Here is a 13,695-nt window from a genome sequence, read left to right on the forward strand (position 1 = left end):
TTGGTTTACATTTTTTGAACGCAGATAGTTTTTAATATCATCTGATTTGAAAGAACTTTCACAGTCAGATGTCAGTTTTGTTGGATGGTATTTGTCAACGAATATTGTCAAAGCAGTTTTCACATCTAAAATATTTTTGGACCATAATGGTATGGCTTCACAGTATCTTGTGTTTTGACCAACAAATATTAACCAGTATGGAGGTCCATCTGTTCTAACTCTCGGAATGTTTTCCAAGATATCCATAAACCAAGCATTTGGTGTTGAACTAAAGATTTTTATCATGAGTGCTTTCTTTGTCGCTTTAGAAACATAGGGGTCCTTGTTTGGATTCGTCATTTTTACCCTATAAGAAATGGGTTTATTTGGCGCATTAGCAGGAGTTGCATCCAGATTTTTACCCGCAGTGGGAACAATAGCCAGAGGTGCATTTGGAATTGGAAGGAAGATTTTGAGTACATTAGGTATACTTAAAGAGAAAGCACAACCTATTATTACAAACTGTACAGAAAGGTTGGGATGTAGCACGAGATGCAACAAATCTTATTCCAAATCCTGAAACAAGAGGAAAAGTTCAAGGATGGATGGACAATGTAGGAAGACAAGCAGGAAACTATTATAACAAAGCAAATGACTACTATAACCAAGCAGGACACTATATGGACCAAGGTGAAAGATTCTTTAACAGGATGATAAACCATGCACAACAGTGGGTAAACAATAACCAACCTCAACCGCCTCAAACGTGGGGAATGTAAAGTTTTTTACTGAGATGAAATGAACAATACAGCATTGAGACAAAATGGGTTCAAGATGGATTTGTCGACTTCCAGCAGTTACACCACGTGTTTGTCAAGTTCTTCCTATACCTCAGGAAGTTTTAGACAGACTTAAAAAACAACAACAACCAGTTGAAAACAAACCAAACTAAAATTTTTTACTGAGATGAAATGACCGAAGAAGTTGAAACGGTAGATTTGACACCACAAACAAAAAGTTCAGAACCATTGTCAAAACCTGTCAAAGAACTTACAGATGAAGAGAAAAATTCAATAATAGAAAGTGCCAGGTCTGGAAATACAAACCCTAACTATAAAGTCACTTTTCATAGAAATGGAACGGCTAGTATCTCAAAAAAGAAACAGACTCTCACAAATAAAATATTGAAGTCTGAAGGAGCTTTCGAGACAACAGATGGAAAAGTTTACTTCACTGACCAACAGTTCATTATAGAACATCTCATTGACTTAGAGTCGAAATATTCTAAACTTTACAACAAACACAAAAAGTTGAAAGGAAAACAAAAACAAATGGCATATGATATTTATGAAGATGTTGACGACACAACTGTTCCTGCAAGTGAAGTAAAGTCAGAGGAACCGAAAAGTGACGAAAAACCGATAGAAGAAGAAAAACCAAAAACTGAAGAAAACCAAAACCAAAGTTTAGTTTCCAAACTAAACCAAGTCAACCTTCATTAGCTGGTATGGGTTGGCGTCAAAAGACTTATGGCAGCAGGCGGTTATGTAAAGTAAAGAAAAAAATTTTTTTATTTTTATAAAAATGCCCCCATATAGAATGGATAGAAAGTCTGCTAGAATAAAAAGCAGAGTTGCAAAGATATGGTTGGAGAGTTTCGAAGAATTTAAATATAGGAAGGGAAGACTCATAAAAGTCTATGACAAATTGTCTGGCTTCGCTACGAAATGGATTTGGAAACAGCACGTGCCAATTATCCAAACAGACTAGAGAGGTTAGAAGAAGAACGTCTTATGGACATGCCTTTCGATGTTAGTGAACCTCAAGTTGAAGGACACGACGGCTTTGCCAGATTCTACTGGAAACATGACGAACAATTGCATCCTTTGAGAAGGAAAAAAGGAAAAGGTGAAGACGCACATGCTCCCATGGAAAGAACAAGATATGCATATGAAAAGTATCGTGAAGTTAGAAGTCAAATTACATCTGGTCGAACCTTTACAGTAAACTTTGACGAAGGAAAGAACAAAGAAGGCTTCATGGGAGTACTTGCTGCAATTCAAGACGGAAATAAGAAAGGACACAATCTCAAATTGACCATAACAGATTTGGATGGTCACATTTACTATGCACATGGCAATGAACAAACAGCCGCAAAACTTCTTGACGCTTTCAAGACTACAAAGAGAGAACAAATGGTTGACTCCGACTCAGACATTTTGAATGCAATTGAAGGAATTGCAAGTGTCAAGTTCGAATGGTACCAACCTAACCCTCAAGCAGTCAGACAACATGCTGGATACTTCCCCTTCATAAATAAGTCTGACATTGACTTGACAAGGTATGGAATTTACAATTCAATTGAAACAATTGTCAATGAACCTTGTATTCTTACATGTCTCAGGAACTCTGGTCTTGTACAGAAGAGAAGATGAAGTATCTTGAGTCATGTGTGAAGACAAGGTACATGCTCAGAGGTCAATTGGCAAAAATTGCACCGTTGGCAAATGTCAATATCCGAGTCAACATACCTACAGCTAAAGGTTCTTCACATGACGACTATGTTGTTGAGTTCAATTTACCATGGTTGAAGATTGTAATTGTCCACAACCACTTCATGTTGAACGAAAGTCTTACAAACCCATTGTTCGGAAAAGGCAAGTGCAACATTGTCAGAGCTGTAAACATTCTTTTCGAGAAAGGTTTGTTGGAACCAATTCCAGATGACAAGCTGACAGAAACTTTTGTACCAAAAGACGAAACAAACTTTTCACTGTTAGCAAGACCAAAAGTTGTTCCAGACAAAGTTCTAGTACAAAAGAAGTACACAATTCCACAAGGAGTTGGATTGTTCGGATACCAACCTGAACCAGAAGAACTTCCAATGAGGTTGCAAGAACTTCAAGATGCTATAAACAAACTTCCATTGAGACATCCAATTGACGTCAAATTGTATGGAGAGCATCTGAGTTAGGTCAGAAGGTTTTATATGAAACAGGTTGCTTCGACGATGTTTATGAGATAACAGGAGAAGTTTCTCAGAAGATAAGAGACTCACTTGAATTTCCACAAACTGGACCAATTGGTTGCGACAAGTTCGACTCAGATGAAAATATACTATGTTGACCTTAACGCTGCATACATGAGGTTTGTCCAATATATTCCGACTGGAATTCCAAACGAAGATGGTGAGTTCCCGGGAAGGAACTATACAGTTGGAAAAGTCATACAACAACTGTATGATATTAGGAAAGCTTCAAACCCCAAACTTGCAATGACACTCAAATTGCTTATGAATTCGACATGGGGATATTCCATTAAGAAACCTCAAGAGATGAAGAGTAAACATTATGAGAAGGTCGACAACTTTGTTGAAAGGTTTTCTCCTTTTGTTTTGAAGTACGAATTCACTCAAGGTCAAAATGGCTTAGTAACCACATTAAAACCTATTGTCGAACATTGGTCTTACCCTCAGTTCGCAAAGCAGTCCTTGACAACTACAACAAATTCTTCTCGAAGTCAAATCCAAAGTGAAGGTTTACTATGAGAACATTGACGCACTCATGACGAACGAAGAAGGCTATAACAAACTCATTGAAATGGGAATGGTCGGTGAAAAGATGGGTCAATTCAAATTGGACAAAATTTTCACCGAAGTTCATGTCCTCTCCAAGCGTAAGTATTGGGCATACTTGAAGACGGCACAGAAATAAAACATTGCATGAAATAAAAAATTTTTATTCGAATTTGAATTAAAATGTGGGAATTCTTGGGAACGGGAAAGGCTTATTTACTTGAGGAACAGGTAAAGGTGGTGGAGGTGGAGGTGGTGGCAACCAGTCCATTTTATATTCCTTCCTAGGTAATTTCCGTTTAATTTCATGGTCGCCCTCGGAGTCTTTGAATCGGACAGGTCGAGTTACACCATTCTTGGTCTCAAACTCATATATAACCTGTTTGTCTGTATTTTCGTCGACTATGGCACGAGACACGAACATTGACCAAACGGACAAAAAGTGTCATTTCGGATGGTCACGCAGCCAATCGCATTCGAGCACTTCGAAGAAGCCTTACGTTCCAAGGGAGAGGGTGTCTGGTGCAAGGCAGAGGTCATGAGACTCTACGAGCAGTACATCCTCAATGCCTGGGAGGACAAATCGTCCTTGGATTGGCAATTCTACCAACTCCTCTGGGACGACCTCCTACGCAACTGGGAGAACGAAAGAGTCCAATTCAAAGGTCGGGAACTAATTTTGCAAATTGACCTTAATTTCACATACTTATCCAAATAAACACCTAAATTTACTTGGGGTTTCCCCCTAAAATAAAATTTTTTTACTCTTAGAACCACTCGAGGTTCTCCTTACGGTTGTTGAGCTTGTCACCGTCAATGTGTCTGACCTTCGTCTTCTTGCCTGGATTTGGAACCCATTGAATTGCGACAAGCTTGCCCATGGAGATTGAACCGCGATTCCGAAGGTTAAGGTTCAAGTGTCCCAAGTTGTTGAGGACTGGGGTAAGAACCTTGCCTGTCTCCTTGTTGCGGATTTGGTATGGGTAGGGTTGGGAAATTTCGTAACCGTCATCGGCAACAAGGGTTGCCCAAACTTCCTCTTCTTCGTGTTTCTCTTCTTCCTCTTCTTCCTCTTCTTTGATAATACCTTCGGCAATTCTGTGTTCACGAAGTACGGTGTTGCATGTTCTGTCCTTTCCGAGTACCTTCCAGATGGCGTCTATCTCTTCGAAGAAACGGTAGATGAGTCTGGCAAGGTCTCGGTTCTCTCTCTCGTAATTGCGCAAGGTTTCCGTGAAATCGTTCAGGACTTTCTCATTGGAAACTTGGTTCATGAGGAACTCACCTTTAAGTTCCTTCATCTCTGTCATAAGACTACTTTGGAGAGTCTTAATGGTGTTTGTCAGATGAGCTTTCAAATTCATAATTTGAAGTTGAACTGGGCGCTTGTCTGGCAACCTTGAAAGGGCATCTTCCATTGAGTTTGGCTTCGGTGCTTGTTCGGACATCGAAAAAATGAAGTGGTTTGAGAATGACGGTTTTACTTCAAAAAGCTTGTTATGACAGTTATGTCATACAACAAGTTTAAAATAATATCTTGTTCTTCTTCTGAACTTTTGTTGTCTCTTCCGATAAAAGTTTGGAACATGAGAACCAAAAAACGTTTTTTGAGATTGCGGAAGAGTTCAGGCAGATTTTCATATTCTGGATATGTTGGGAGCAGTTCAAAACATCTGAGCTGACTTTCGGACAAAATTGGGACAATGTCAGAAAATTCATCTTTGGTCGGACTGCTTGAAGGTAAGTCCCTTACATGTAAGTAGCTCTGGTAAAGTCTTCTCATTTCTGCTAACTTTTGGAGTATAGCTTCGTAGTTTAGAAGTTTCAATTTTAATTGTCTTATTCCACTCTTTACTTCTAAACGGTAAGTATCCATGAGGTCAAGAGTAGCTTTGGTAGCTTTAAGTGGAGCTATCTCTTCTTTGACTTCTGCAATTTTGGTTGCAATTGTGGTTTGAGCTCCTTCAAGTTCGCCGTCTATGTCGTTCTCAACACCTTCAACCATAGCTTGCAACTCTTCATCGGTCCATTGAGTTTGGTGTGGGACGAATTTAACTTGCTTCATTCAAAAAATGAAAAAAATGTTTTTACTCTAAACGTTAAGGTTTACTGAATTGGTTGGATGTCGCCTTCTGAGGTTATGAAGAACGGCCGTCCTGAGAAGTGGAACAGTGCTCTGAGAATTTGTATAATTCGTGGAATTGGACTCTCTCTGTTTGGAAGTTGTATCCATGGGCGCTTTGCAAAGAACTTGAGAAGAGCTTCTTTCTTCATCTCCTTTATGTCGTCTACAGGAGTTTTTTCTGGTATTTGAATTGGAATTCCGGTTTCAATTTCGATTTTCAGCGCACCTCTTCCAGACAACCAGAAGCCGAGGGACTTGTTGGCTTTGTCCTTGGCCAAGTACTGCTTAACAACTTCATTTATCTCTATAAGGTAAATTGCCTCATCTAATGGCTCGACCTCGTCCATTGCTACTGTTTCAGAACTAGTCTTGTACTTTTTCAGAACAATACTTGTACTGTTTCAGAACTAGTCTTGTACTTTTTCAGTACAATACTTGTACTGTTTCAGAACTCGTCTTGTACTTTTTCAGAACAATACTTGTACTGTTTCAGAACAATACTTGTACTTTTTCAGAACAATACTTGTACTTTTTCAGAACAAGACTTGTACTTTTTCAGAACAAATTTCCCGTAAAAGCTCTCAATTTGTGAGAAAAATTTTCTGTTTCAGAACAAGACTTGTACTTTTTCAGAACAATACTTGTACTTTTTCAGAACAATACTTGCACTGCTTCAGAACAATACTTGTACTTTTTCAGAACAATACTTGCACTGCTTCAGAACAATACTTGTACTTTTTCAGAACAAGACTTGCACTGCTTCAGAACAATATTTGTACTGTTTCAAGACAATGTCCGACGTCCCACCAACCGAGCCCATTCCCAAACCAGAGGAACCTAAAGCACCAGCCCCTCCACCAAATTACTACCAATTTCCACCTCAAGGTTACTACCAATTTCCACCTCAAGGTTACTACCCACCACAAGGCTTCCCGAACTACCCTCCTCAGCCTATGCCTTACTTCCCCAACCCTTGGATGTTCCAGCAAGCTCCACCCCAGCAATTCCAATCTCAATCCCAATCGAAGAGAGACCAAGAGTTCGAAGAAGGTCTGAACCGTTTACGCAAAGAGTATGCTACAGCCCTTATGGAAGATGACAGGCTTTCAGTCTCTTCCCTAAGGTCGACCGATTCGACTCGTACCACAGATTCGGTTCGTGACCGTGAAGACTACCTCAAGCAGTCTGAGAGACTCTTCATCTTACAGCCATTTACAGTTGGAGCTCTCAAGAACATGCGCAATTACGAAGGTCAGACACCAGCTGGAGACCGCAAAACAGACGTACTCGCAAGAGCCGTCCAACTGGTCAAGACAAAGACCGAGATAGTCGACTTCATTCTTGCAGCTTGCCCATACAAGTAAAAAAATAAACAATTACGAGTTAAACTTTTTATTCTTTCTTTTCTGAGTTGTTTAGAGCTGGTTTCTCTTGTAGGAACCTTTCGTACTCTTCCATGGTCATGTAATTGCGAATTTGGTACGCAATTCCAGGTTCGTTGTTTTTGAACCTTACGTATGTAACGCTTCCATCCTCCTCAGGGAAGTAAGCTGCTAACATCTGACCAAGTTTTCTCGGTGACTCGGAGCTCATAAAAATGTCACTTTTTAAACGTTAAGTTTTTAGTCTTATTTTACCCTTTGTTTACCCTTTGTTTACCCTTTGTTTGTCAAGGTAGTATTGGAGTGCAATTTCTCCAAATTCTCTGTGTCGGAGTTCTTCAGCATTTTCCAAGGTGTCCCTGGAGAACTCAAAGAAGTTGTCAAGAACATACTGCCATGCTGCTCTTCTGAGTTCGTCGGTATTTTGGAAGTGTTGCACCTTCGAGTCTTCGGACATGAAAAAATAACACTTTTTCTATTAAACCGTTTTGGCATTTCTCATGAGTGAGTATAGTTCTGCCGAACCATTGGAAGAGAAGAAGTACCCTTGCTGGCAAAAGACAAAAATAGTTGCCTTAGTTGTCATTGCAATTGTACTCGTAATTGAATTCATTGTACTTCTCTTCACGTACATAAAACTCAGCAATGGTATTTGCTTTAAGAAGCTACCATCTTACTAAGACTAAACACTTAGATTTTTCAAGCTTGACTTTTTACAATTTGAATTTTGTTGCTGAATTCAGTAAAAATAATGTTTAGGTGAAGAGGTGAGATCTCACCTTTTTTCTAACCTCTTGAATTTTCATGAATTTCCTTAAGATAGAAAAAATAAAGTTAGTTTTATTTTTATTTATTTTTTTATCCGGAATATAAAGACAGATATGTCAACAACAGAGAACACAACAACAGTTATAGTCCATGAAGCTATAAATGAAGAATATGAATACATACAGTATAACAAACAACTCCGTCTCATTCGTTCAGTCAAAGACGATATGTACCAAATGAAAAGTATTTTGACAGCATGTTTTGCTCCAGATACTAAGAAACCACAAGACTGGTTTAGGAACCAAAGCACTATTGAACTATTAAATGAAGCTGAAAATTCGACTACGAGAAATCCCGTAGTCGCAAAAACTCGAGTGGGAGAAAAACCCCAGTCGCCAAAACTCTATGAAAACAGTGAAGAACAGCGACTACGAGAAAAACCCCAGTCGCCAAAACTCTATGAAAATCGTGAAAAATTGCCAAATGGTTTGAGAGGATATTATGTACATAGACTTCTTGTAAATGCTGTTGCAATGTGGGCTTCGCCTCGTTATGCTTGGTATATTTACAAACTTCTTGACGAAATTCATAGACAAGAACGTGAAGAGCTAGAGAACAAGCTTGAAGCAAAAGACAAAAGCATTCAGAAAAGAATACCACGTTCGGTACCAAAAGGAAAGGAAAAGAACTATAAGTATATGATTTATACTGAAGAGATGGAAAATGAAGAAGACAGAGATATGGTTATGTTGCATTTAGTCAGAAGAAACAACAAAAGCTTTTACGACCTTGCTAAGATTTACAAATCTGACAGAAATTGGTTCTATCGCGAAAACTTACCGATTTCAATGACCCCAAATGAAGATGTGAAACAAATAGTTCAAGATACGTTACCTCAAACACACTATGATATGAAAGGTTGTACAATTCTTACCTTCAAAGAAGACTTACCATTGTTAAAGGAAAAAATAACAGAGTATTTTGACAACTTCAAACAAGCAGAGTAAATGAACTCTTTATTTTTCAAGCTTGACTTTTTACAATTTGAACTTTGTTTGCGTAGATATGAATTCTGAAAGAAGTATGAGGGTCTTGTATGACTTTGTACTTCTCCCAGAGTTCATGTCTGTCAAACTTACCTGCCATGGACTCTTTCATAAGTTCCATGAAATCGTCTTCGGACAATCCAGGGAAAAGTATTATGTCAGTAAATATTCTTTTAACATCCTTACTTAAACTCTTTGCTGTCTGTACACAAATGACAACTGAGATGTTAAAGTGTCTGAGCTTCTTAAGAATTCGACACATATCTTGTTCTCTGTTCTTTAACAAAGGATGAGAGGCGAAATCATCTAAAATAAGAAGACATCTATGAGGGTAAGTCTTCCAATCGTACGATTGCAATTTCTTCGAAATGTATTCTATCTCTTTCTGTTTGTTTCTGAAGTGTTTCTTCTCTAATATTCTCTGCATTTCCTCATTAGGGTCTTTAAACTTAGAATTTATATACTCATTTATAGCATTATACTTCAAAACTCTTCTTTGGTACTTCTTTATCCAATCTAACAACTCAGTATCCTTTATACATACTAACTTAGACTTCTTTATAATATCTTTGAACGAATTGACGGTTTGGTCAAATTGACCAGAAGTACTACAAATAACAACTAACTCATAGAATGGGTTCTTCTCATCTAGTTCTTGTTGTTGTGCAGCCATTTTAAGATAAGTGAAAGTCTTACCCGACCCAGGTGGTGCAATTAGACCTGTTATACCATTCTGAGCAAATAAGAACTTGTCATGTATAGGCTTTATCTGAGCATTTTCTAACTTCTTCTTGTTCTTCTTCAAAACATTCTCAAATTTCTTGTCAATGTCAGCAAACTTTTTTTCTAACATATTTTTAGAAAAATTAAAATTTTTATCTTTTAGAAAATGTCTAGCGATTTCGCTATCTATATTCGAGACAAACTTTTTGACAGCAAAACATCTGTCGACCATAAAATCTTACATAGTGTAAACAAGAAAGGTGAATTTGTTCTAAAGTTCTGTTTCTGGGAATATGACAAGAACCATAAAACATTACAAAGAGCAGTCTTAAAATTTGTCAATGACAGACTTGTTGACAGAGATGACACCGATTGGAAAGATGAAGTCCAACAAAAGTTCTTAGAATGCAAAGAAGACACATGCGCTGTTCTTGAAGATGAAATAGAAAACAGAATAGATGAGCTATTACAGGACAAAGAACTTTTACAGAAATATGGTTCTGAGAAATTTGACATAACTCCACCAGAAAAGAAGAAGAAAGGAAAGAAAGAGAAAAAAGTAGAAGAGAAGAAAGAACCTGAACCAGAGCCAGTTCCAGAGAAAAAGAAATTTGACATGTAAAAATAAAATTTTATTTTTAGAACATTTCTGGGTCAATGTCAATGTTCTCTTCCTCTTTAGGAGCAAACACTGGCTTAGACTCTAAAATCTTTTTACCCAATTTACCTTGAACTTCAACTATCTTAGACTCATAATATTCATAGTCGTCTGTCTTCTTTGGTTCATAAGGTATAACAAGTTTGTATGCTTTGCCTTCTTTAAGGTTTGAGAACCTTCTGTCAAAATTTTCTTTGACTGTTAACAAACCTTCTATGTCTAAGTCTTCAAATTTCGCACCATTTTTAGTCACAATAGCAAACTTAACTGGTTCGATGTTCCAAACTTTGTCAAATGTAGACTTTTCAAAATGGTAGAAGTAAACATTCAAATATGTGAATGGGTCTAGTTCTTCTTTGACTTCTGTCATGTACTTATTTACTGAGATGAATTTTGCCATCTTTTCTATCGGATAAAAAAATATTTTTTTAAAATTTACTCAGAAAAATTTTTCTTTGTATATACACCATTCTGAACATCTAAAAGACTTTTGACATTTGCCAAGAATGTTCGTTTAGAAGCTGCCATATAACCATATTCTTGACAATATTGTTTATACGAATCGTACAATGACCTTTCATCTAATGACACAAAGTCAGTTTCATCTATGAACAGTTCATATACACTCTTGTTTGCTTCTAACAATGTTTGTCTCTCTTCGGTATGTGGAATTTGTCTTGGATTGAACTTAGAAATATCTAATGTCATGAAATATGAGAACAAGTGGTTGTAAAAGTCAGATGTCAAAGTTTCTGCTAAGTCGTCAAAATATTCTGTATCTTGCATATGAGAATCTGACGTTCTGACAACTACATATCTTCTGTCAGAACTTTCTAACTTCATCGGAACAACATTGTTTGAAACCATAATGAAGTTTGCAACATTTTCACAAACTCTTTGGTCTTTATACTTTCTTTCAACAACTCCAACTTTGTCTGTTATAAGACTCTTCAAAGCATCTGAGTTCAAAACTTTTGTTGTATCTATACTTTGAAGTTCATTGCAAACTATAAGTTTCATATTCTCTATTGAGGAGTTAAATTTACCGCAGATGTTTTCTAAGTTTGTCATATTCGGATTCGAATAACCTTCTAACAGTTTGCATAAGATATCTGTAAAGAATGTGTTCTTACCTGTTCCTTGTTTTCCAATTATAATGAGAGCAGTTTCATTTTTAGCACTTGGATGTTGTAAGATGTTTGCAAACCAACATAAGATATACTCATAAACCTTTTCGTTTCCATTGCATATAATTTCTTTGACATGGTCTAACCAAGCTTCTATAATATTTTCTTTCCATTCTACTTGTTCGTATTTATATCCAGTGAAGATAGAATAGAAGTTTGGAGAAGGTGTATAAAACTTTATACCACGAACTGAAAAATCTTCTAACTTTGACAATAAGATATCCCAAGCATCTAACATCTTCATTCCAACTTGTACAACTTTTATTTTCTTAAGTTTCTGTCTACATTCTTGTTCAGACACTATTGTTGCTCTTGGTTTGTTAAAGACAACATCCCATTCTTTCATAACATAACATTCTGGGGCAGAGTCGACATAAATGACTAAACGTTTCAAATTCTCGACTGCTTTGTTATAGTCTCGAAATGGACACATATTTCTGAATGCTTGGAAGTCATAAAAATCTGAAACATCTATTCTGTACATTTTTATAAAAATAAAAAAAAATATTTTTTTATTCTTGACTTTGTTGTTCCATTTGTTGCATTTGTTGTTCTTGAGCTATTTGTTGTTGAAGTTGTTCTTGTAATACAATACTTTCACCAGTTGCATCTTCCAATTCGAAACTTTCTGCCGTCATTGACAAATACATAGGACATAAAAGTTTTACAGGAACAAAGTTTGCGTCAACTAATGTCAACGTTATACTTGCCAAAGTGTTTGAGTTCACTAAGGTTGAAAATTCTGCATTCGAATGAACAATAGGCAAACCAGCAGAGAAAGTATTGTTTATACGCATAAGTATCTTTTGGTCATAATAGTTTCTGTCGACATTCGAATAACACTTTGAACCTAAGTTTGAAACAATATATAAGATTGGTGTGCTTAATGTCAATGGAATAGACATTCCTTGTATGACACCTTTTCCTGTTATAGGAAACTGTTGGTAGTAAAAACCAGAAATAAGTTTTGTATTATAGCTCATATCGTTTATAGTAAACTCAGTCGGACATCCAAACATAATGAAACCTGCTCTAGTTGCAGCACATGTTACACCCGTCCTTAAAGTATTAAATAAGTCAACAAAACCTGTTGGTGGTATATCTGAGAAAGTATCTTCAAAGGAGTATTTTTTACCATTCACAACAATAAAGTCTTCTGGTGTCAAAAGAGCAAAACAGGCTTTAGTCGTCATTGTGTTTAAGGTTAGTTTACAATATCGTCCTTGAGGACTTTGTAAGTTTGTTGTTATAGAATTATATGACTCAGGGTTTTTAGTCGTAATAGTATAAACCATTATGTCTTCTGCCATTTATATATATTTAAAAGTTTTTCTGAAAGTGGAGAAGAACTTCATCTAAACTTTCACATGGCGTTTCTTGAAGTTCTCTGTCTAAGAAGTTCAAATATTTTGTAAAGACATAGAACTTTCCTTTGTCTACACGAACAAACAAAACAGGGTCTTTCATATCGTTCAAAAGTGTGTAAAGTCCTTTACATGAAATAAAGTCTATATTATTTTTCTTCAAACATCTTTCAAGAAGTTTTGACATTTTTACTTAGCAAATAAATTTTAATGAAATGTTGTGGTCGTCAAATATTTTTATAACGTCTGGGAAACTATATTTAAGTTCAACGTTTCACCTCCTTTCATAACGTATATCTTGTCAATGACATTATATGAAACACCACAGCAACTAATGTCGGGTTCTATTTCTTTGATGTTTATATCGTCTGCCTCTGTCAAAAGTTTCAATAGTTCTTTCAAAACTTCATGAGGTGCAATGACATATGAGTTCACTTTTACAGGGTTGTGTTCGACCAAGTTTAACATTATACTTAAAGCTTGACAAATCTTCTCCTGAGTTTGAAGTTTGTCTTTCAGTTGTTGGTAGTCGTTTCGAATATCTGCAACAGAACTTAAGTCTCTGCTAACTTCAGGATATGTTGGTTGTTCTTTTACAGGAACAATTGTTATACCATCTTCGTCTTCGTATGGTTTCCCCACTTCAACATCTCTGTCTTTGACATTGACAACAACACTTTGACTGTTTGTTTGAGTTGGTGAATTTAACTTCACATCTGCCACCGCCATTAAACCTTTTGAAACACTTACGCTTCTATTTTTCGGAAATGACATTTTACTTAGAATAAAAAGATGGACGTATTGAGTATCTCTTCGAATTGAAGCAAAACAAGGTTTATACTCACAAACAATACAAATACATTGACAGAATAGTTCTTTACACAAACAA

At 36.6% G+C, this 13,695-nt stretch overlaps 15 protein-coding genes and 2 pseudogenes across 17 annotated transcripts, besides 1 other annotated feature; 6 read left to right on the forward strand and 11 right to left on the reverse strand.

Annotated features, from left to right (window-relative positions):
- Positions 1–13,695: part of a mobile genetic element that runs on past both edges of the window.
- On the forward strand, positions 951–1,386 carry TVAGG3_0940270 (uncharacterized protein; the record flags this gene model as incomplete). The annotated part of the gene is made up of 1 exon (XM_051252885.1): positions 951–1,386. A coding segment is annotated over one exon (436 nt), but the record flags the coding sequence as incomplete, so codon positions are not given.
- Positions 2,850–3,709, forward strand: TVAGG3_0940280 (annotated as a pseudogene). Its single transcript has one exon. A coding segment is annotated over exon 1 (860 nt).
- On the reverse strand, positions 3,732–3,977 carry TVAGG3_0940290 (uncharacterized protein; the record flags this gene model as incomplete). The annotated part of the gene is made up of 1 exon (XM_051252886.1): positions 3,732–3,977. The coding sequence occupies one exon, from the start codon at positions 3,975–3,977 to the stop codon at positions 3,732–3,734; it is 246 nt and encodes an 81-aa protein (XP_051078460.1).
- TVAGG3_0940300 (uncharacterized protein) lies at positions 4,008–4,271 on the forward strand (the record flags this gene model as incomplete). Its single annotated transcript, XM_051252887.1, has 1 exon — positions 4,008–4,271. The coding sequence occupies one exon, from the start codon at positions 4,008–4,010 to the stop codon at positions 4,269–4,271; it is 264 nt and encodes an 87-aa protein (XP_051078461.1).
- TVAGG3_0940310 (HNH endonuclease family) lies at positions 4,321–5,001 on the reverse strand (the record flags this gene model as incomplete). Its single annotated transcript, XM_051252888.1, has 1 exon — positions 4,321–5,001. One exon carries the CDS (start codon positions 4,999–5,001, stop codon positions 4,321–4,323), a length of 681 nt encoding a protein of 226 aa, XP_051078462.1.
- Positions 5,034–5,618, reverse strand: TVAGG3_0940320 (uncharacterized protein; the record flags this gene model as incomplete). Its single annotated transcript, XM_051252889.1, has 1 exon — positions 5,034–5,618. The coding sequence occupies one exon, from the start codon at positions 5,616–5,618 to the stop codon at positions 5,034–5,036; it is 585 nt and encodes a 194-aa protein (XP_051078463.1).
- TVAGG3_0940330 (uncharacterized protein) lies at positions 5,660–6,025 on the reverse strand (the record flags this gene model as incomplete). Its single annotated transcript, XM_051252890.1, has 1 exon — positions 5,660–6,025. One exon carries the CDS (start codon positions 6,023–6,025, stop codon positions 5,660–5,662), a length of 366 nt encoding a protein of 121 aa, XP_051078464.1.
- TVAGG3_0940340 (uncharacterized protein) lies at positions 6,470–7,042 on the forward strand (the record flags this gene model as incomplete). The annotated part of the gene is made up of 1 exon (XM_051252891.1): positions 6,470–7,042. One exon carries the CDS (start codon positions 6,470–6,472, stop codon positions 7,040–7,042), a length of 573 nt encoding a protein of 190 aa, XP_051078465.1.
- Positions 7,071–7,271, reverse strand: TVAGG3_0940350 (uncharacterized protein; the record flags this gene model as incomplete). The annotated part of the gene is made up of 1 exon (XM_051252892.1): positions 7,071–7,271. The coding sequence occupies one exon, from the start codon at positions 7,269–7,271 to the stop codon at positions 7,071–7,073; it is 201 nt and encodes a 66-aa protein (XP_051078466.1).
- TVAGG3_0940360 (KilA, N-terminal/APSES-type HTH, DNA-binding family) lies at positions 7,942–8,835 on the forward strand (the record flags this gene model as incomplete). Its single annotated transcript, XM_001327922.1, has 1 exon — positions 7,942–8,835. One exon carries the CDS (start codon positions 7,942–7,944, stop codon positions 8,833–8,835), a length of 894 nt encoding a protein of 297 aa, XP_001327957.1.
- Positions 8,852–9,727, reverse strand: TVAGG3_0940370 (protein of unknown function, DUF4106 family; the record flags this gene model as incomplete). Its single annotated transcript, XM_001327923.1, has 1 exon — positions 8,852–9,727. The coding sequence occupies one exon, from the start codon at positions 9,725–9,727 to the stop codon at positions 8,852–8,854; it is 876 nt and encodes a 291-aa protein (XP_001327958.1).
- TVAGG3_0940380 (uncharacterized protein) lies at positions 9,764–10,219 on the forward strand (the record flags this gene model as incomplete). Its single annotated transcript, XM_001327924.1, has 1 exon — positions 9,764–10,219. The coding sequence occupies one exon, from the start codon at positions 9,764–9,766 to the stop codon at positions 10,217–10,219; it is 456 nt and encodes a 151-aa protein (XP_001327959.1).
- On the reverse strand, positions 10,236–10,655 carry TVAGG3_0940390 (protein of unknown function, DUF4108 family; the record flags this gene model as incomplete). Its single annotated transcript, XM_051252893.1, has 1 exon — positions 10,236–10,655. The coding sequence occupies one exon, from the start codon at positions 10,653–10,655 to the stop codon at positions 10,236–10,238; it is 420 nt and encodes a 139-aa protein (XP_051078467.1).
- TVAGG3_0940400 (Poxvirus D5 protein-like family) lies at positions 10,691–11,326 on the reverse strand (the record flags this gene model as incomplete). The annotated part of the gene is made up of 1 exon (XM_051252894.1): positions 10,691–11,326. One exon carries the CDS (start codon positions 11,324–11,326, stop codon positions 10,691–10,693), a length of 636 nt encoding a protein of 211 aa, XP_051078468.1.
- Positions 11,415–11,926, reverse strand: TVAGG3_0940410 (uncharacterized protein; the record flags this gene model as incomplete). The annotated part of the gene is made up of 1 exon (XM_051252895.1): positions 11,415–11,926. A coding segment is annotated over one exon (512 nt), but the record flags the coding sequence as incomplete, so codon positions are not given.
- On the reverse strand, positions 11,955–12,347 carry TVAGG3_0940420 (uncharacterized protein; the record flags this gene model as incomplete). The annotated part of the gene is made up of 1 exon (XM_051252896.1): positions 11,955–12,347. One exon carries the CDS (start codon positions 12,345–12,347, stop codon positions 11,955–11,957), a length of 393 nt encoding a protein of 130 aa, XP_051078470.1.
- On the reverse strand, positions 13,000–13,535 carry TVAGG3_0940430 (annotated as a pseudogene). The gene has a single exon. A coding segment is annotated over exon 1 (536 nt).

Source organism: Trichomonas vaginalis, chromosome I (assembly GCF_026262505.1).
Source record: "Trichomonas vaginalis G3 chromosome I, whole genome shotgun sequence".
Taxonomy (NCBI): domain Eukaryota; phylum Parabasalia; order Trichomonadida; family Trichomonadidae; genus Trichomonas; species Trichomonas vaginalis.